At 37.6% G+C, this 20699-nt stretch overlaps 1 protein-coding gene across 4 annotated transcripts in view; it reads right to left on the bottom strand.

Moving 5' to 3' along the window:
* Positions 1–7097: 7097 nt before the first annotated feature.
* Positions 7098–20699, bottom strand: part of LOC127144207 (uncharacterized) — a 28496-nt gene continuing 14894 nt past the window's right edge. For all 4 annotated transcript variants that reach the window (XM_051079834.1, XM_051079835.1, XM_051079832.1 and 1 more), the window contains 2 exons: positions 17770–18778; positions 7098–7237 (listed from right to left, as the gene is read on the bottom strand). In XM_051079834.1, coding sequence (XP_050935791.1) covers positions 17822–18661 — 840 coding nt within the window. In that variant the 5' untranslated portion in view covers positions 18662–18778 and the 3' untranslated portion in view covers positions 7098–7237; positions 17770–17821. The remainder of the gene's footprint in view (positions 7238–17769; positions 18779–20699) is intronic.

Here is a 20699-nt window from a genome sequence, read left to right as displayed (position 1 = left end):
ATTGTTCTACCTAAATGGTCATAATAAATTATATTTCTACAAGTTATCAGTAGACAAGACACATGCTCCTTCCACACCAAATCAATCAGAAAATCAACAAGAGCACGCGGTGAGAGAAAAATATGATAATTAAGGAGCAGTACTTCAGGTTCATTAGCTATGTATTTAGAGAACCATTGATGAATTGACTTCAAGATATTTTCCAAAACCAAGCTGGTTTGTAAGAATGCGTGATTAGACATGAGAAGAAGATTCAAAAGTTAGAATTAAATATTGATAATTGCGATCAATATCATTAAACTCAACACGATTAACTCGCTTCAGACATGACACTTCTAAAGACTCAAGGCAAAGCAATGCAAACACAAATTTAGTCGTTAAGTGGTTTTATCAAGCGAGCTTCACTGTAGAATGATAGGTAGTACAAGTCAATGATGAATTACATCCATGAGGCCATTAAATGTCTCGTGCCTAAATCTGTCATTATGCCATAATTTAAGGAACCCCTATCTGAAGTTAAACCAAGTGTCGCGCCAAGACTTTCCAAAATGGGGTCTAAAAAATAAATTTTACGGTGTCATTTTATTTTTCTTCTTTTTTAATATCATTTTCTATACTTATGTAAATTTCATTCTTTGTAATTATATTCTTTACAATACAAATACACGTTTAAATCCATTTATTTCGGGATTACTTTACTTGTTTCTGTATTTAAGTTCTTTAATTTTTCTTTGTCTCATGAGGATAACTTCAATGATCAAACTATGTGAGGTTAAGTTTTATTTGTCACTTAGGCTTCCAACTTGTTAAGAAAACCTACTTAGGAAATACTTTTAGAAGTTTACTAGATGCGCAAGCTTTAACTCAACCTCTTTTGTAAGATTTTTCTAAGTAAAACCTTATCATTCACTTTTCAGCAATGATGACCTTGATGTGTTCTAAATTTGGGTGAGGTTCAAGCTAAAGCTTTTGAAACTTTTTAGATCCCGTTAAGGTGTTTTAAATAAGGTGTTTTTACAAAAGTTAAAACGATGTAAAAAAATAAGGTGAAATTAAAATTTCTTTCATTTAGATTCTATTGAAATAAAAACTCCAATGTTGCCGTGTCACACCCCCTCCCAGACTACCTGCTACCTTAGACCGAAAGATGGCGTGAAGCCGACGAACAACGTTTTTCTATACCTGTATCTGTCGACTCTGCTTAAAACTTTCATGTGATGAACTTGCCAATCTAGTATATAAACTATTGTACATGCCACAAAACACAGCGGATCCTAGGCTAGTCAAACACAGCTAGTCAAAAACATACATGAAGTGTACCTCAAAATTTACCAATTTCACGAGTAAACCTAAAGACACCTTAATCAAAATATAACCAACAAAATTTACACAACTACAGCTCCTAAAGCTTATACAAACTGTGGAGTATCTATAACATACAAGGGTGTGAATACATCACAACACAACAGACTTTATGCCCAACTCAAAACACGTACTGGCAATCGATAATGAAGCTTCCGCAGACTAAGGCAGTCTATCAGGCACCGGGAAGTCGATCTCTACCTGGAAAATGGGTAAAACATTTTGGAAAGGGTGAGCTATGAAGCTCAATGAGTGACTCAGTTTAAAACTATGAATTTAAAGATAAGAGCACGTGAAAACTTTACACATATAAATCTGTTTATACAAGTCGTAAATGTAAATGTGTAATAGTAAGAATAGCTTCCTTAAATACTCAGCATGTTCATCATTGAAATCTAGCAAGGCATATCAAGTATATCGAAGAATTTTAACTAACATGACGAATCTACGTTGTGTAGGGTACACCTAGTACAACAACGTTTACAAGCACTACGATGTAGTGGGGCCCGCCCAGCACTCCCATCGTCTTTGTCGTAGTGGGGCCCGCCCAGCACTCACGACAGCATCGTTGTTACGGAGTACACTCAACGTCAACAACGAAATCTAACCAGTGTGCACACGGTAATCTCTAGCCTCAGGCTCAAGATCTCAGTCATGTAGTTAATGAAAATTTCATAAATCATCATAAAATATTAAAACATGCCTGCTTATAAATTTTACACAAAGCTCGAACTTTACTCAGCTCTTTCGTGGAAAATTGTAGTTCTTAAAACCAAACTTCATACTAATTCATGCTTTGCTTAAAATATTGTGGTTTAAATACTTTCCAAACATTTAATATCTACGTGCTAGCATAAATTTCTTTAAGAAATCTAGTCTCCAAATGTATACTTGAAAATAGTCATGAAATTCAAATACCTTACATGGCTTCGTAAATAAACATTTATCGCATTCAATCATAATAACAGTTATGGAAAATATTTCAAAGTTGGTTTTGTCACTCACAGTCTTGGGCTAGATCCTTGGTCTATAAGCTCGGTTTAATTCTTCTCGGCCTGCCAACAACCCAACCGAGTATTAAAACCTTAAACATTCTGGTTTCCTAAAGATATACATAACATGTCGCACCAAAGATGACGCTCACGAAAACAAAGCTTAAGAAATAAAATCCTATTTCAACAATTCTCTAAAATTTCCAGATTTCTAACATAAACTTCAAAGAACTATAACGTTCTCAATACTTAACCAAAATGAGTGTTCTTTATATCAAACTCTTCATTTTGAGATCCTCTAAAACTTACCTGAAGACATATAAATCTGATTCCCCGTGCATAAACACATATAACCCTCAAAACAGAACCACTTCCAGAATCGCGCGCACACGACCTCTTTAACTTGTTCCTACAATTTAACCAATTTTTAGTCGTTTTTGGTTTACAATGTCTTCATGAAAGTTGTAGTAAATTGAATAAGCTTTCCAACCATACCAAATAGAAATTCTAACTCCACCGATACACTCTGAAATACAAGAAAAACCAGAGACCTCCTGATTTCGAGTGAAAACCAACTGCCCTGTTTTCTTCATCAAAAAGCACCAAATGAAAATCCGAATTTGCTCCAACGTTCTTCATAAAGTTTGTTTAAAAATGAGTTAACTTTCAGTAAATGTAAATCTCACCTCTTAATTCCTTTTGAAGAGTTCAAACCGAATTAAAAACCAGTGATGTGCAGAATGAACTAAAATTCAGCCATTGATACACTTTGCTTGAGTTCTCCTCCTCTTCTTCAACCTAAAAAAATTCTAGTAAAATTTCTCTTCTTCTTCCAAACTCTCTCTTAGAAGTTCTCTGCAAATTGAAGAAGGAAAAAGAAAAAAAAATAAAAGGGAATTTGGATGTCTTCAAACTCTTGGCGGTGAAGGGAAGAGAAGAAGAAGAAGAAAAGAGAAAATGAAATTTTCTTCTTTTTGTCCTTTCTTTTCTTTATTTTCTTTAATTAATTTAATAAAACTATTTAATATATAAATATATATATTTATATTTACACTTAATTTCCATTTTTTTTTCTTTTTTTTTTCCACATTTAAAGAAATTAAACCAAGAAAATATCGGGTTTACAACTTACCTTCCCTTTAGAAAATTTCGTCCTCGAAATTTAGAATGTCCTTAACTGAAAAGTATCGGATAGCTCTTCTTCATCTGATATTCTGGTTCCCAAGTTGTCTCCTCCGCTCCATGATGTCTCCACAAAAACTTTATGAGTGGAATCGTTTTGTTTCTCAAAACTTGTTCCTTTCTGTCGAGAATCTGAACTGGTTCTTCAACATAACTCAAATCTTCTTTTAATTCAACTGGTTGATCTTGCAACACATGCGATGGATCTGGTATATATTTTCTTAACATGGATACATGGAAAACATCATGTATTCGTGCAAGTTCTATTGGCAACTCAAGTCTATACGCTGCTGGTCCCACTCGTTCCGTTATCTGATATGGCCCAATATATCTAGGACTTAACTTACCTTTTCTTCCGAAACGAATAACACCTCGCCATGGAGATAATTTCAAGAAAACTTGATCTCCAACTTGGAATTCTAGGTTTCTTCGTCGCTTATCCGCATAACTTTTCTGTCGATCTTGGGCTTTCCTCAAATTTTCTCTGATCAACTTAATATTGTTTGTCGTAATCTGAACCAACTCAGGACCTACTAACTTCCGCTCTCCCACTTCATTCCAGCACACAGGAGTTCTGCATGGTCTCCCGTATAAGGCTTCATATGGTGCCATACCGATACTAGACTGATAGTTATTATTATAAGCAAACTCCATAAGTGGCAAGTGGGTATCCCAACTTCCTTTAAGTTGTAGGACACATGCTCTCAACATGTCCTCTAAAGTTTGGATGGTCCTCTCGGACTGACCATCTGTTTGGGGATGAAATGATGTACTAAACTTTAGCCCTGTTCCCATTGCTTTCTGTAAACTAGGCCAAAATTTAGAAGTAAACCTCGGATCCCTATCTGAAACTATGGACACTGGTACTCCATACTGACTCACAATCTTATCAACATATAATCTCGCTAGCTGGTCTAACGTAGATGTCATTTTAATCGGTATAAATCGTGTCGTCTTGGTGAGTCTGTCTACTATTACCCATATACCATCATGTCCACTGGATGTACGAGGTAATCCAAATAGAAAATCCATAGTAATATGCTCCCATTTCCACTCTGGCACTGGCAAAGGATTAAGAAATCCTCCTGGCCTCTGTCTTACTGGTTTAACCTGTTGACAAATCAAACATCTATCAACATATTCAGCTATCTCTTGCTTCATTCCAGACCACCAATAAGTCTTCTTTAAAGTTCTGTACATCTTGGTGCTACCTGGATGCATAGCGTAAGCTGAACTGTGAGCTTCTTCTAGAATAGCATTCTTAAGCTCACTGATATTCGGAACACATAATCTTCCTTGTTTAACAATGGCTCCATCTGTTCTCAGCTCAAACTCCACCTCTAAGCCTTTCTTGGATTTCTCAAACTTCTTCTGTAAATTACTGTCTTCTGACTGTCTTCTTACAATCTCAGTTACTAGAGAAGACCGAACCTGAAATTGAGCTAAGAGACTTCCTGAATCCTCTGTAGTTACTACTGCCTTGGAACCTCTTAACTCATTCAACAAAGCTACTCGAATACCACACAAGGCACTCTTCGGAAGTCTTGACTTCCTACTTAATGCATCTGCTACTACGTTGGCCTTACCTGGATGATACTCTATAGTACAATCATAATCTTTAATCAGTTCTAGCCATCGCCTTTGTCTCAGATTTAGCTCTTTTTGATCAAAAATATACTTCAGACTTTTATGATCTGTGAAAATATGGCACTTTTCCCCGAACAAATAGTGTCTCCAGATTTTTAGTGCTAAAACAACTGCTGCTAGCTCAAGATCATGGGTAGGGTAATTACACTCATGCTCCTTCAACTGCCTTGAAGCATAAGCTATTACATTCCCATTTTGCATAAGCACACAACCTAATCCTAGCCTTGAAGCATCACAATAAATCACATAGTCCTTCCCTGTTACAGGAAGTGCCAAAATAGGTGCTGTAACTAGTCTTTTCTTCAATTCCTGAAAACTTTGCTCGCATTTATCTGACCACTCAAACTTAACATTCTTCCTTGTCAAAGCGGTCAAAGGCAATGCCAATCGAGAGAAATCCTCAATAAAACGCCTATAGTATCCTGCCAAACCCAGGAAACTACGTACTTCTGTCGCACTAATTGGTCTTTCCCAATTGACAACCGCTTCTACTTTTTGTGGATCGACACTAACTCCTTTTGCTGAAACTACATGCCCCAAAAATACTACTTGTTCCAACCAGAACTCACATTTGCTGAACTTAGCATATAACTGTTTTTCACGTAGAGTCTGTAGAACAATCCTTAGATGTTCCTCATGAGATTCTCTGTCAACTGAGTAAACTAATATATCATCAATGAACACAATCACAAACTGATCTAAATACCGATGGAAGATCCTGTTCATGAGATCCATGAAAACCGCTGGCGCATTCGTTAAACCGAATGGCATAACTCGAAACTCATAATGCCCATACCTCGTTCTAAATGCTGTCTTAGCAATATCTGATTCTCTAACCTTCAACTGGTGGTATCCTGACCTTAAGTCAATCTTAGAGAACAACGCTGCTCCCCTTAGTTGATCAAATAAGTCATCGATGCGTGGTAAAGGATACTTGTTACGTATTGTAACCTTGTTTAACTGTCTATAGTCAATACATAATCTGAGGGTACCATCTTTCTTTTTCACAAAAAGCACTGGTGCTCCCCACGGCGAAACACTAGGCCTGATGTATCCCTTGTCAACTAGTTCCTGTAACTGCATCTTCAATTCTTTTAGCTCGCTTGGAGCCATTCTATACGGGGCTTGTGAAATAGGTGCTGTTCCTGGTAATAATTCAATGGTGAACTCAATCTCTCTATCAGGTGGCAAACCTGACAGATCATCTGGAAATGCATCAAGAAACTCTTTCACCACAGGAACATCTTCTGGCTTTAGTTTTTCTCTCTGCACTACTACGATGTGTGCAAGAAACGCTGTGCAACCCTTCCTCAGTAATTTCTCAGCTTTCAAAACTGAGATTAAACTTCTAGAAACGGCCTTCCTCATACCTCTAAAAACCACTTCAGCAAAGTCTGGTTTTCTGAAAACCACTTCCTTCCTATGGCAATCCATAGATGCATAATGAGCAAATAAGAAATCCATTCCCAAAATTACATCTAACCTCTGCAACTCTAGTGGTAGCAAGTCCACTAGCAAACTGATACCTTCTACTAAAACTTCACAATTACGTAACACCTCATTAACAAGTAAAACGTCACCAACTGGAGTGTATATAGCTAACCCCTCAGATAAAGGCTCTAGCATCCTATTCAACTTAGTCAGAAATATACTAGAAACAAAGGAATGCGTAGCACCTGGATCAAATAAAACAACTGCAGGTACATTACAAATAAGAATCGTACCAGTAATAACGTCTGGTGCATCCTCTACTTCTTGTTGAGTCATAGCATAGACTTTTCCCTGTTGCCTCGGTCTTCCAACAACTCCCTTTTGCCTTGCACCACTGGTACCCTCTGTTGGAACCACTGAAACTCTCGATTGCTCAATTGTCTGGGACCCAACTCCCTGATCTCTCTGAACTGTCATGTTCAACTGCGGACAATCTTTCTTGAAATGTCCTGGCTGTCCACACTGGTAACATACACCGGCACCTACCAAACACTGACCCCGATGGTTCCTGCCACAACTCGTGCATGGTATTCGCCTGACGGTACTAGCAATGGACTCCTGACCTGGATGCGATCTTACTGTTGATCTAATGGGTTGACTAGGTATTCTCTGGCTCTGTCTCTGAAAAACACTACCATAACTCACGTTCCTCGATGCTTGGCCTCCAGAGCGATTCTTAAAATCTTGACGGCTTGAAATATTTATCCCAGGCGTGAACCTCCGCTGCTCACGGCCTCTAAATCCACTAGCTGTTGAAGTCCCACGACTAATCTCCACTGCCGATTTCTCTTCTGTTATACTCTGCTCCACACGAAGGGCAGTCTCCACTAACTGAGAGAAATTCGTCCACTTAGCAATAGCTGTAACTGGGGTACGTATTTCAAAACGCAACCCTCTTTCAAACCTTCGGCACCTGTCACTCTCAGAAGCTATAATAACGTCAGCATACCGTGAAAGCTCGGTATACTTCCTCTCATACTCAGCCACTGAAAGTGATCCTTGTTTCAACCCCAGAAATTCATCCCTCTTGGCTTCGCAGTATGTGCTGGGATAATACTTATCTTCGAATATGCCTCTAAAAGTCTGCCAGTCTAAAGTACGTGCATCACTGCGTCTTGCTAATATAGATTTCCACCATCCTTCAGCCTCTTTTTGCAACAAAAATGTGGCCAATCTAACCTTTCGCTCCTCAGGACAATTCATCACATCAAAACACTTTTCAAGCATATTCAACCAGTTCTCTGCATCAGCTGGATCTGTGGAACCTTCAAACACTGTAGCCCCTAACTTCTTCAGCCGTTCAATTCCGTATGCCTTTTCTGGATCACTAGGCTCTGCTCTATCTGTCCTTCCTATTTCCTGTGTTGTTCTCGCAAACTGCTCGTTTCCTGCACCACCTCGAACTCCTAGGGTACTAGATTCCCCTACAGATGGACCTTGGGTAGGACCTTGCATCCCGTCCTGATTCTGCCGGCGTCGTCTACCAGTACGTGGTGGCATGACTCCTATAATATGTCAACACATTAGACATACTATAAATACTTAACTCAAATGCATGATACTAAATGTACGTATTAATAATAATTGGACTCACTTCTACCCTTACCTAGACCATACTCCACTAGTTCCCTTTAAGCTAACTTGACGTTCAATTATTTACTTTCCAGTTTCTTCTTAGAGCTAACCGCTCTACCTTAATTCCCATGGAGCAAACTGCTCTGATACCAAGTTGTCACACCCCCTCCCAGACTACCTGCTACCTTAGACCGAAAGATGGCGTGAAGCCGACGAACAACGTTTTTCTATACCTGTATCTGTCGACTCTGCTTAAAACTTTCATGTGATGAACTTGCCAGTCTAGTATATAAACTATTGTACATGCCACAAAACACAGCGGATCCTAGGCTAGTCAAACACAGCTAGTCAAAAACATACATGAAGTGTACCTCAAAATTTACCAATTTCACGAGTAAACCTAAAGACACCTTAATCAAAATATAACCAACAAAATTTACACAACTACAGCTCCTAAAGCTTATACAAACTGTGGAGTATCTATAACATACAAGGGTGTGAATACATCACAACACAACAGACTTTATGCCCAACTCAAAACACGTACTGGCAATCGATAATGAAGCTTCCGCAGACTAAGGCAGTCTATCAGGCACCGGGAAGTCGATCTCTACCTGGAAAATGGGTAAAACATTTTGGAAAGGGTGAGCTATGAAGCTCAGTGAGTGACTCAGTTTAAAACTATGAATTTAAAGATAAGAGCACGTGAAAACTTTACACATATAAATCTGTTTATACAAGTCGTAAATGTAAATGTGTAATAGTAAGAATAGCTTCCTTAAATACTCAGCATGTTCATCATTGAAATCTAGCAAGGCATATCAAGTATATCGAAGAATTTTAACTAACATGACGAATCTACGTTGTGTAGGGTACACCTAGTACAACAACGTTTACAAGCACTACGATGTAGTGGGGCCCGCCCAGCACTCCCATCGTCTTTGTCGTAGTAGGGCCCGCCCAGCACTCACGACAGCATCGTTGTTACGGAGTACACTCAACGTCAACAACGAAATCTAACCAGTGTGCACACGGTAATCTCTAGCCTCAGGCTGAAGATCTCAGTCATGTAGTTAATGAAAATTTCATAAATCATCATAAAATATTAAAACATGCCTGCTTATAAATTTTACACAAAGCTCGAACTTTACTCAGCTCTTTCGTGGAAAATTGTAGTTCTTAAAACCAAACTTCATACTAATTCATGCTTTGCTTAAAATATTGTGGTTTAAATACTTTCCAAACATTTAATATCTACGTGCTAGCATAAATTTCTTTAAGAAATCTAGTCTCCAAATGTATACTTGAAAATAGTCATGAAATTCAAATACCTTACATGGCTTCGTAAATAAACATTTATCGCATTCAATCATAATAACAGTTATGGAAAATATTTCAAAGTTGGTTTTGTCACTCACAGTCTTGGGCTAGATCCTTGGTCTATAAGCTCGGTTTAATTCTTCTCGGCCTGCCAACAACCCAACCGAGTATTAAAACCTTAAACATTCTGGTTTCCTAAAGATATACATAACATGTCGCACCAAAGATGACGCTCACGAAAACAAAGCTTAAGAAATAAAATCCTATTTCAACAATTCTCTAAAATTTCCAGATTTCTAACATAAACTTCAAAGAACTATAACTTTCTCAATACTTAACCAAAATGAGTGTTCTTTATATCAAACTCTTCATTTTGAGATCCTCTAAAACTTACCTGAAGACATATAAATCTGATTCCCCGTGCATAAACACATATAACCCTCAAAACAGAACCACTTCCAGAATCGCGCGCACACGACCTCTTTAACTTGTTCCTACAATTTAACCAATTTTTTGTCGTTTTTGGTTTACAATGTCTTCATGAAAGTTGTAGTAAATTGAATAAGCTTTCCAACCATATCAAATAGAAATTCTAACTCCACCGATACACTCTGAAATACAAGAAAAACCAGAGACCTCCTGATTTCGAGTGAAAACCAACTGCCCTGTTTTCTTCATCAAAAAGCACCAAATGAAAATCCGAATTTGCTCCAACGTTCTTCATAAAGTTTGTTTAAAAATGAGTTAACTTTCAGTAAATGTAAATCTCACCTCTTAATTCCTTTTGAAGAGTTCAAACCGAATTAAAAACCAGTGATGTGCAGAATGAACTAAAATTCAGCCATTGATACACTTTGCTTGAGTTCTCCTCCTCTTCTTCAACCTAAAAAAATTCTAGTAAAATTTCTCTTCTTCTTCCAAACTCTCTCTTAGAAGTTCTCTGCAAATTGAAGAAGGAAAAAGAAAAAAAAATAAAAGGGAATTTGGATGTCTTCAAACTCTTGGCGGTGAAGGGAAGAGAAGAAGAAGAAGAAAAGAGAAAATGAAATTTTCTTCTTTTTGTCCTTTCTTTTCTTTATTTTCTTTAATTAATTTAATAAAACTATTTAATATATAAATATATATATTTATATTTACACTTAATTTCCATTTTTTTTTCTTTTTTTTTCCACATTTAAAGAAATTAAACCAAGAAAATATCGGGTTTACATGCCGCCTCTCAACGAAAAGTAAGAAGCAAAGCTTCAAAAATCTGAGAGAAAAGTTAAAAAGTGGCTATAAGAGTTAAAGCTAAGGAGAAGAACAAATTCATAGAATACCAATGTATTCCCACTCAATGCCAATCCAAATTAAACAATAAAACATTTCATCGCCAAAAAGGAACCAAAATTATTCAAAAATCTAAGCCATTTTTCAAAATTGAAAATAAGATTTTATGGGGAATGAACAAGGGTATTTTGTGACTTAAGCTTGCCACGTTCTGAACTTGAAAATATTTTCACAGTTGGAAGTATGCAATAAGAGTGGAACCAAAGATAAAAAAAAAAACTAAATCATATTATTAGAAGTTTAATGGATGTGAGAAAGAAGGTAAGTCTTAGGTGCGAGGCTATGCTTGGGACAAACATTGTTTTAAATTTAGGGGTGTGATAACTTGTAGAAATACAAGTTATTGTGGCCTTTTAGGTAAAACAAAGGAGTCTAAATGCTAGATAAAGGATAAAATGTGTAGCTTTTACTGTAAATTTATAATATTAATAGAATGCACCTTACATAAGTCACATTATGCCTGATTAATTTTGCTTCTAAGTGTTTTTACATGTAGGATGGCGAAAACAAGAAATGAAGCAAATTTCAGGAAGAATCACTTGCAAGAACTCAGCAAGAAGAAGCTACCTAACGAGTCGCAAGGCGAGATGCTAGTACATCATTATGCAGATGATTCACTAGAAAACAAGGGTGGTAGTTGAAGCTGATGTGACAAGAAACGACTACTCTCTGACATTTGCAGCTAAGGGCAAATGTGCAGTATAACAAGGATAAATGTGTCAAATAGTATAATTAATTTCTCGCCTAAAGTATGCCTATAAAAGACTCCAACTCCACCATGAACAAAGGGAGAGGGGCCTATCCCTTAAAGAGGCTGGTGAAAGAACGAGTATTAGACTTCTTCATCATCTGTAATAGTATTTCTTCCTCCACCTTTTCTCCGATCAACATTAAAGTGAAATCTTAAAGAGAGAAGCTCACCCACCATTTCTCTAACTTGTAAAAGAGCCAAGGGAATGCAAACAAAAGCATTATGTGGCTTGATACATCTCTTTACTTTCCATTTTTGTATTTTATAATGGGTTGTATGAATATTCTTATTTTCATGGTCGAGAGGCCTACATTATCAATACAATGCATGTTTATCCACTACTTTTCTCTCATTTCTTTACTATTCATCTTGTTGAAGTGTTATAAGTAATTTAAGTATATATTACGTGTTTAGTCTGAGCTTAACTCATTGTTTGATTATCGCTCGTCGCTAACTACTCAAAAGAGTAAATAGCAAAGATCTAGCCAAACACATGCAAAAGAGAGTTTGGAAACCAACTTCATTCTAGAATTTTTCCTCTAATCATTTGTGTCCCAAAAGGAGAACAAGTTGAGGTTGCTCGCCTTAAATAGAGAGGTAAACATGAAGCTTGTAACTATGGAAGCCTAGATATATATCGCTTGATTTATCTTTACTATTTGTGTCCTGAAAGGTGAACAAGTATGGTGTTTAGGCACCAAGAGGTTGCTCGCCTTAAATATAAGATGGTCAAATGATCTATATCGCATCAAGCCATATCTCAAATTTAAATCACCCATAGTGTAGAGACTTTCTTTAATCTTTGTTAATATAAGTTGATTCACTATCAAAATTATCCCATTCCATTCCTCTTTATCGAAACATGTGTGTAAATATTTAGATTAGTATACTTTTATATTATATTGTATATAGTTTATACCGTCTAGCGTGACAAGTAAACTTTATAACTAAAATTGATAGAATTCCCTGTGTTTGACCCTAGCTTACCTAGAAAATCTCTCCCTTTGCTTACACTTGAGCAAGCGTGAGGTAAACTTGAAATCAATGCAAAGTTAGAAGAAGTAGAAATGCATAGCTAGGAAGTGTATCTTTTATAGCATAATTTTCGCTTTAGATAAAGTTAGCATCTTTTATTACATAACTATGTCCCCTCCCATTGCAAGTGGCATAATAGATCCTTAGTTGAAGAATTAATGAAGTATAATTAAGAAGATGAGAGGCGTGAAACAAATTCGCGAGATCAATCTCACATTTAATCTGTGAAGAGATTATAAATGAATTAACAAGCAGCATTAGTTCATTTAGGAATTTTTCATACCTCAATTTTGTAAGGCAATTAAGAGGGGAAAATTAACTTTGACATTCTTAAACACCTTCAAGAGCTCCTCGTCCTTAGATGCCTCTTTGTTCTTTGGCTCCATCTAGAAGGAAAAGGTGCTTTAGGTACATAATGAGGAGTTTTAGTTAAAGGAACTTCACTGTGAGGCCCTGATCCGAAAAGGATGTTCTGTTGAAAAAGAACACTGATGAAATAAGCTATTTTGACTAAGTTTAGCAAGAGACCTCTCTTAAGAAGAATGTAATGGGAGAAAGGGTGATGCGAAGAGAAGTAATTGAGCCATCGTGTGAAGTAGGTATCACGTTGAAGCTACTGGCGAAGAAGAAGTTTGTGTTTAATGCTAAGAATTGCGCGATTGAGGTAGTAATGCAGGGGGAAATACCTATGCCTAAGAGTATGTTGTTGAATTGGTATTGATTGAAGTGACTAGACGGTCCTCTAAGGAAAGTAAATGTTTGTTGCTTCTCGAGAAGAAAGTCAGGTGATTTAAAGAAGTTTAGCTTTCCAAGGAGGTAAGAATGTCATCTCAAGAAAAACGTCTAATCATAACTGACATTTAGTTTATGTGGCAAGTTCGGGTTTGCCACATAGGTTTATTGAAACGGTAAGATGACACGTGTAAAGTGTGGAAGTGACCCTTAAAGATGAAAGGTCACTGTAAATAGAACCAAAGATCGGAAGAAAGGGCAAAAAATGTTAAACATTTTATTGAGTTGTTTAGAGGAGATTTTGGAGTGTTGAGAAGCGGGTTGAGGGAAAACACTAGGAAAGAGAAGGAAGCTGAAAGCAAAAGGAAGAAAGAGTTGAGGCTAAGTGTTGTTGTGAGTGTTCCTTTAAAACGAATGTTTGTTCGTAAATGTTTTCTTGAATTAATGATCTTTCTAAATGAATGCATGTTGTTTATCACTGAAACATTGTAAGTATGATCTTTACAAACGAAAGGAAATGTTTTATGAATGTTTGTATGAAAAGTTTTCTTATGAAATCCTTTTGTTGATGTCTACTGTGTGATATCAGTATTATGTGTGATCGATTAAGCTAATGAATCTCATTTGATTTTAGTATTGTGTGTGTAACGAGTAGCAATGATTGTTCTATCGAAACATGTTGGTGGAAATCCCAGATTTAACGGGAGACGGTGAAGTGAATCCCAAATGTAGGCAAATAAATGCTAGTAGAAATGAATCCCAAGTCTGAGCTAGTTTGAGTTATGTTCTTGATGCTAGATGCTAGTGAATGTGAATCCTAGATCTAGGTGAGAAATAAAGTAAGAGACTTTAATAAAAGTGAATCCCAGGTCTATCACGTGATGCTAATGAAGTAAATCCTAAGAATAAGCGATCAGACGCTAGTGGAAGTGAATCCCAAGTTTGAGATGAGATTGAGATTATTATGAGACGCTGTTAGAAGCCCTAAAGGTTTTCCCTGAAATTGTTGCTAAGCGACCGAAGAGAAGGATGAAAATGAGGTCCTTACACCTCTAAATCCATTACCATAAGGAGCATCATTTTAGTGGATGAAGGAAGACGTGTGGATCAAAACTTAGGCTTATTTATGTGCCTTGCAAGAAAAGGAATGTATTTGTTAATTGTAAACATCGTGTCAAATGTTAAGTTAATAAACAATGAAGTTACGTTTATTCTGTTGTATTATTATTCATATTTTATCGCTTAGCAAGTGATTTGTGTTATGGCAAGAGTACTAGGTGATGAAGTAAAGTCTAAAGGTTACATATATTCTGCTCCGATGAATAAGTCTTTAAGGTTCAAGGTGAAGGCTTCACAATGAGACGAGTTGAAGTGAGTTGTTCTACTTACTAGGCGTTCATCATGTCATCTCGCAATGAGGTACAAAGTGGGTGTCTAGGCGGCACGCCTCCATTTTTTCGTATTAAATGGCGTTTGGGGCGGGACGTGACATTTACTTAACTTTGTTTGTGAGGGTTGGGGAATAATATCTTCTTTTTCATCATGAATTACCCTTGGTTGATCAACAAAGAGAATGGTTGACTTTTACCGATGGGTCATCAATAGTACAATTTAAAACCTTACCACTTTGCAAAGAGATTGCACTCACATTTGCGTTGTCGAGTTAAGTGGAGAGTTTTTCTTTACCTACAAGCTTGCTCAGCGCCTTGGCCAATTGGGTGATTTTGTTATCCATGTTCACGAATCCAACCTTAGCCTCTTGTTGGGATGATTTAGCATCATGTTGGAAAACTTTCGTTTCTTGTGGGAATGATTTCATTTCATTTATAAGCTGATTAAGATCCTATTAGAATTTTAGAGAATTAGTTGCTAAGGTTTTCAAAGTTTCATTGATAGACATAACTTGAAAGGATATGGAAGGAATAGAGGTAATGCAAGAGGGTCTTCGATAAAAATTTGCTTGAGTTCTCCATTTCAAATTTGGATGGTCTCTCCCTCCCGAGTTGTAAGTGTTCCCATGGGGATCGTACTTCTTAAAACCCCCAACGACATTCATCACCATTGTAAGTTTAGGTCATTGGTGTCACGCTCCGTCCCAAAAGTCACTCTATGCAACCAAGTGGGACGTGAAGGCCTAGACACTCAACACGTATTTCCCTACCAAAGAGCACGTCGAATGCCTAGTTAGCGTAATTACTTCAATAGTCAATCTCAACGTAACTTGAACTTTACCTTCATTGCCTAGTTCAACTTAACTCATTTCTCTACTAAGTGACAAAAATAACAAAACATAATGGAAAATAACCTTGTTACTTTCCTTTTTATTAACTTGACAACTTGCGTTCTATATTCAATACAATTAATCAAGCTTTGTCTGCACAACAAGGACTTTAACAAAGCTTTTAGGCCTTCAACACCAAGTACAACTCCTTCAACTACAATTATTGGCTTGCTCACCTTACCTTTCTTTACTTGGCCTCGATACCTCGAGAACCTAGGGAAGGAAAACTTAAACCATACGTCAAATACCTTAGTGAGTGAGGTTTTAGAAATCATTTTTGGAGAATACAATGCAATCCCATAAATTCATTTTCATTTTTATAAACCGACTCTCAACACCACATTTCAATAAAACATATAAATCACAATTCACACATTAGCTTTCATTCATTCCTTCCACCAAGAACATAAACCATTTCCATGCATCGACCAGGGATTCAGTTTACCAACATCTTTTATGTACTTTTCGATTCATTTCCCGTTACGTACATTGTTGACTCAAACACATTTGGGCAAGTTTTGAACACCATGTTGTCTTGCACCACATGGTTGCTTTTGCTCTTGTGTACATAATAACTAACTCATTGATATGAATAATGGTAATGGTTTACTTATATACAAGCATCACAATTATCACATAGAAACTTTAGTTTAGAACTTTCTTTTTAAATAACAACATCAACATCAACAACAATATAATATGCATTAAACATAAATACAACACAAGACTGAAAGAATGAATGCTTTCAAAACATTTTTTTTCCTTTAAGAAAATCACTAACAAAATACATAGTTTCCTTCCTTTCAGAATGCCTAAATTCAACCCTTCTTCTTGCCTAACACTTTCCTTAGTAGGTCAGCATTTAGGAAATTCCTAGAATATAAACACCTTCTTAACCTAATTAGTCATCCTTAAGTATCTCTTAGATCACCAACTCCTACTTACAACTTTACGCAGGTCATCTTATAACTCATCAGGCCATGTGTCACTTCCTATCCCAAAGCACATCCTCACTAGGCCCAAGATATGGCTTGAAGTTGATCGACATTGTCTTTCGTCTAAGAATGCTTGTCAACCCTACTTAACCTTTCGCTTTAACATTCTCTTTTCTTTCTTTCTTTCTATACCTTGAACTCTTTGTATCTAGTGGATGACACTCTAGACATGGAATCCTTATCCTTTAATACAATAGCTACAAGACAAAACTCAAGGCATTAATAGCACCCTATTATGTTATAACTATCATGAGATGGAAAATCTAGGGGTCCATAGAGGCCCTCATCTCTTACCTAGTCTATGTGATGGAAGCTCTAGGAATCCTTTGGATACCCTCATCACACGACCTCTGTGCATAGAATAATCTCCCCCAAAGTGTTGCTATCAGATCAAGACATCTCGATATAGACTTAAGAATATTCAAAAATCTCATGCTAAAACTTAAACTAACTTAAGTTAGCATGTCACACCCCCTCCCGGACTACCTGCTACCTTAGACCGAAAGATGGCGTGAAGCCGACGAACAACGCTTTTCTGTACCTGTATCTGTCGACTCTGCTTAAAACTTTCATGTGATGAACTTGCCAATCTAGTATATAAACTATTGCACATGCCACAAAACACAGCGGATCCTAGGCTAGTCAAACACATACATGAAATGTACCTCAAAATTTACCGATTTCACGAGTAAACCTAAAGACACCTTAATCAAAATATAACCAACAAAGTTTACACAACTACAGCTCCTAAAGCTTATACAAACTGTGGAGTATCTATAACATACAAGGGTGTGAATACATCACAACACAACAGACTTTATGCCCAACACAAAACACGTACTGGCAATCGATAATGAAGCTTCCGCAGACTAAGGCAGTCTATCAGGCACCGGGAAGTCGATCTCTACCTGGAAAAATGGGTAAAACATTTTGGAAAGGGTGAGCTATAGAGCTCAGTGAGTGACTCAGTTTAAAACTATGAATTTAAAGATAAGAGCACGTGAAAACTTTACACATATAAATCTGTTTATACAAGTCGTAAATGTAAATGTGTAATAGTAAGAATAACTTCCTTACCTGGTTGCGATCTTACTGTTGATCTAATGGGTTGACTAGGTATTCTCTGGCTCTATCTCTGAAAAACACTACCATAACTCACGTTTCTCGATGCTTGGCCTCCAGAGCGATTCTTAAAATCTTGACGGCTTGAAATATTTATCCCAGGCGTGAACCTCCGCTGCTCACAGCCTCTAAATCCACTAGCTGTTGAAGTCCCACGACTAAGCTCCACTGCCGATTTCTCTTCTGTTATACTCTGCTCCACACGAAGGGCGGTCTCCACTAACTGAGAGAAATTCGTCCACTTAGCAATGGCTGTAACTGGGGTACGTATTTCAAAACGCAACCCTCTTTCAAACCTTCGGCACCTGTCACTCTCAGAAGCTATAATAACATCAGCATACCGTGAAAGCTCGGTATACTTCCTCTCATACTCAGCCACTAAAAGTGATCCTTGTTTCAACCCCAGAAATTCATCCCTCTTGGCTTCGCAGTATGAGCTGGGATAATACTTATCTTCGAATATGCCTCTAAAAGTCTGCCAGTCTAAAGCACGTGCATCACTGCGTCTTGCTAATATAGATTTCCACCATCCTTCAGCCTCTTTTTGCAACAAAAATGTGGCCAATCTAACCTTTCGCTCCTCAGGACAATTCATCACATCAAAACACTTTTCAAGCATATTCAACCAGTTCTCTGCATCAGCTGGATCTGTGGAACCTTCAAACACTGTAGCCCCTAACTTCTTCAGCCGTTCAATTCCGTATGCCTTTTCTGGATCACTAGGCTCTGCTCTATCTGTCCTTCCTATTTCCTGTGTTGTTCTCGCAAACTGCTCGTTTCTTGCACCACCTCGAACTCCTAGGGTACTAGATTCCCCTACAGATGGACCTTGGGTAGGACCTTGCATCCCGTCCTGATTCTACCGGCGTCGTCTACCAGTACGTGGTGGCATGACTCTGGCAATCGATAATGAAGCTTCCGCCGACTAAGGTAGTCTATCAGGCACCGGGAAGTCGATCTCTACCTGGAAAATGGGTAAAACATTTTGGAAAGGGTGAGCTATGAAGGTTAGAGAATCAGATATTGCTAAAACAGCATTTAGAACGAGGTATGGCCATTATGAGTTTCAAGTTATGCCATTCGGTTTAACGAATGCGCCAGCGGTTTTCATGGATCTCATGAACAGGATCTTCCATCGGTATTTAGATCAGTTTGTGATTGTGTTCATTGATGATATATTAGTTTACTCAGTTGACAGAGAATCTCATGAGGAACATCTGAGGATTGTTCTACAGACTCTACGTGAAAAACAGTTATAAGCTAAGTTCAGCAAATGTGAGTTCTGGTTGGAACAGGTAGTATTTTTTGGGCATGTAGTTTCAGCAAAAGGAGTTAGTGTCGATCCACAAAAAGTAGAAGCGGTTGTCAATTGAGAAAGACCAATTAGTGCGACAAAAGTACGTAGTTTCCTGGGTTTGGCAGGATACTATAGGCGTTTTATTGAGGATTTCTCTCGATTGGCATTGCCTTTGACCGCTTTGACAAGGAAGAATGTTAAGTTTGAGTGGTCAGATAAATGCGAGCAAAGTTTTCAGGAATTGAAGAAAAGACTAGTTACAGCACCTATTTTGGCACTTCCTGTAACAGGGAAGGACTATGTGATTTATTGTGATGCTTCAAGGCTAGGATTAGGTTGTGTGCTTATGCAAGATGGGAATGTAATAGCTTATGCTTCAAGGCAGTTGAAGGAGCATGAGTGTAATTACCCTACCCATGATCTTGAGCTAGCAGCAGTTGTTTTAGCACTAAAAATCTGGAGACACTATTTGTTCGGGGAAAAGTGCCATATTTTCACAGATCATAAAAGTCTGAAGTATATTTTTGATCAAAAAGAGCTAAATCTGAGACAAAGGCGATGGCTAGAACTGATTAAAGATTATGATTGTACTATAGAGTATCATCCAGGTAAGGCCAACGTAGTAGCAGATGCATTAAGTAGGAAGTCAAGACTTCCGAAGAGTGCCTTGTGTGGTATTCGAGTAGCTTTGTTGAATGAGTTAAGAGGTTCCAAGGCAGTAGTAACTACAGAGGATTCAGGAAGTCTCTTAGCTCAATTTCAGGTTCGGTCTTCTCTAGTAACTGAGATTGTAAGAAGACAGTCAGAAGACAGTAATTTATAGAAGAAGCTTGAGAAATCCAAGAAAGGCTTAGAGGTGGAGTTTGAGCTGAGAACAGATGGAGCCATTGTTAAACAAGGAAGATTATGTGTTCCGAATATCAGTGAGCTTAAGAATGCTATTCTAGAAGAAGCTCACAGTTCAGCTTACGCTATGCATCCAGGTAGCACCAAGATGTACAGAACTTTAAAGAAGACTTATTGGTGGTCTGGAATGAAGCAAGAGATAGCTGAATATGTTGATAGATGTTTGATTTGTCAACAGGTTAAACCAGTAAGACAGAGGCCAGGAGGATTTCTTAATCCTTTGCCAGTGTCAGAGTGGAAATGGGAGCATATTACTATGGATTTTCTATTTGGATTACCTCGTACATCCAGTGGACATGATGGTATATGGGTAATAGTAGACAGACTCACCAAGACGACACGATTTATACCGATTAAAATGACATCTACGTTAGACCAGCTAGCGAGATTATATGTTGATAAGATTGTGAGTCAGTATGGAGTACCAGTGTCCATAGTTTCAAATAGGGTTCCGAGGTTTACTTCTAAATTTAGGCCTAGTTTACAGAAAGCAATGGGAACAGGGCTAAAGTTTAGTACATCATTTCATCCCCAAACAGATGGTCAGTCCGAGAGGACCATCCAAACTTTAGAGGACATGTTGAGAGCATGTGTCCTACAACTTAAAGGAAGTTGGGATACCCACTTGCCACTTATGGAGTTTGCTTATAATAATAACTATCAGTCTAGTATCGGTATGGCA

This window comes from Cucumis melo, chromosome 12 (assembly GCF_025177605.1).
Source record: "Cucumis melo cultivar AY chromosome 12, USDA_Cmelo_AY_1.0, whole genome shotgun sequence".
In the NCBI taxonomy this organism is placed as follows: domain Eukaryota; kingdom Viridiplantae; phylum Streptophyta; class Magnoliopsida; order Cucurbitales; family Cucurbitaceae; genus Cucumis; species Cucumis melo.
Note: the sequence above shows the minus strand (reverse complement) of the source record. Positions and strands in the feature narration are given on the sequence as shown.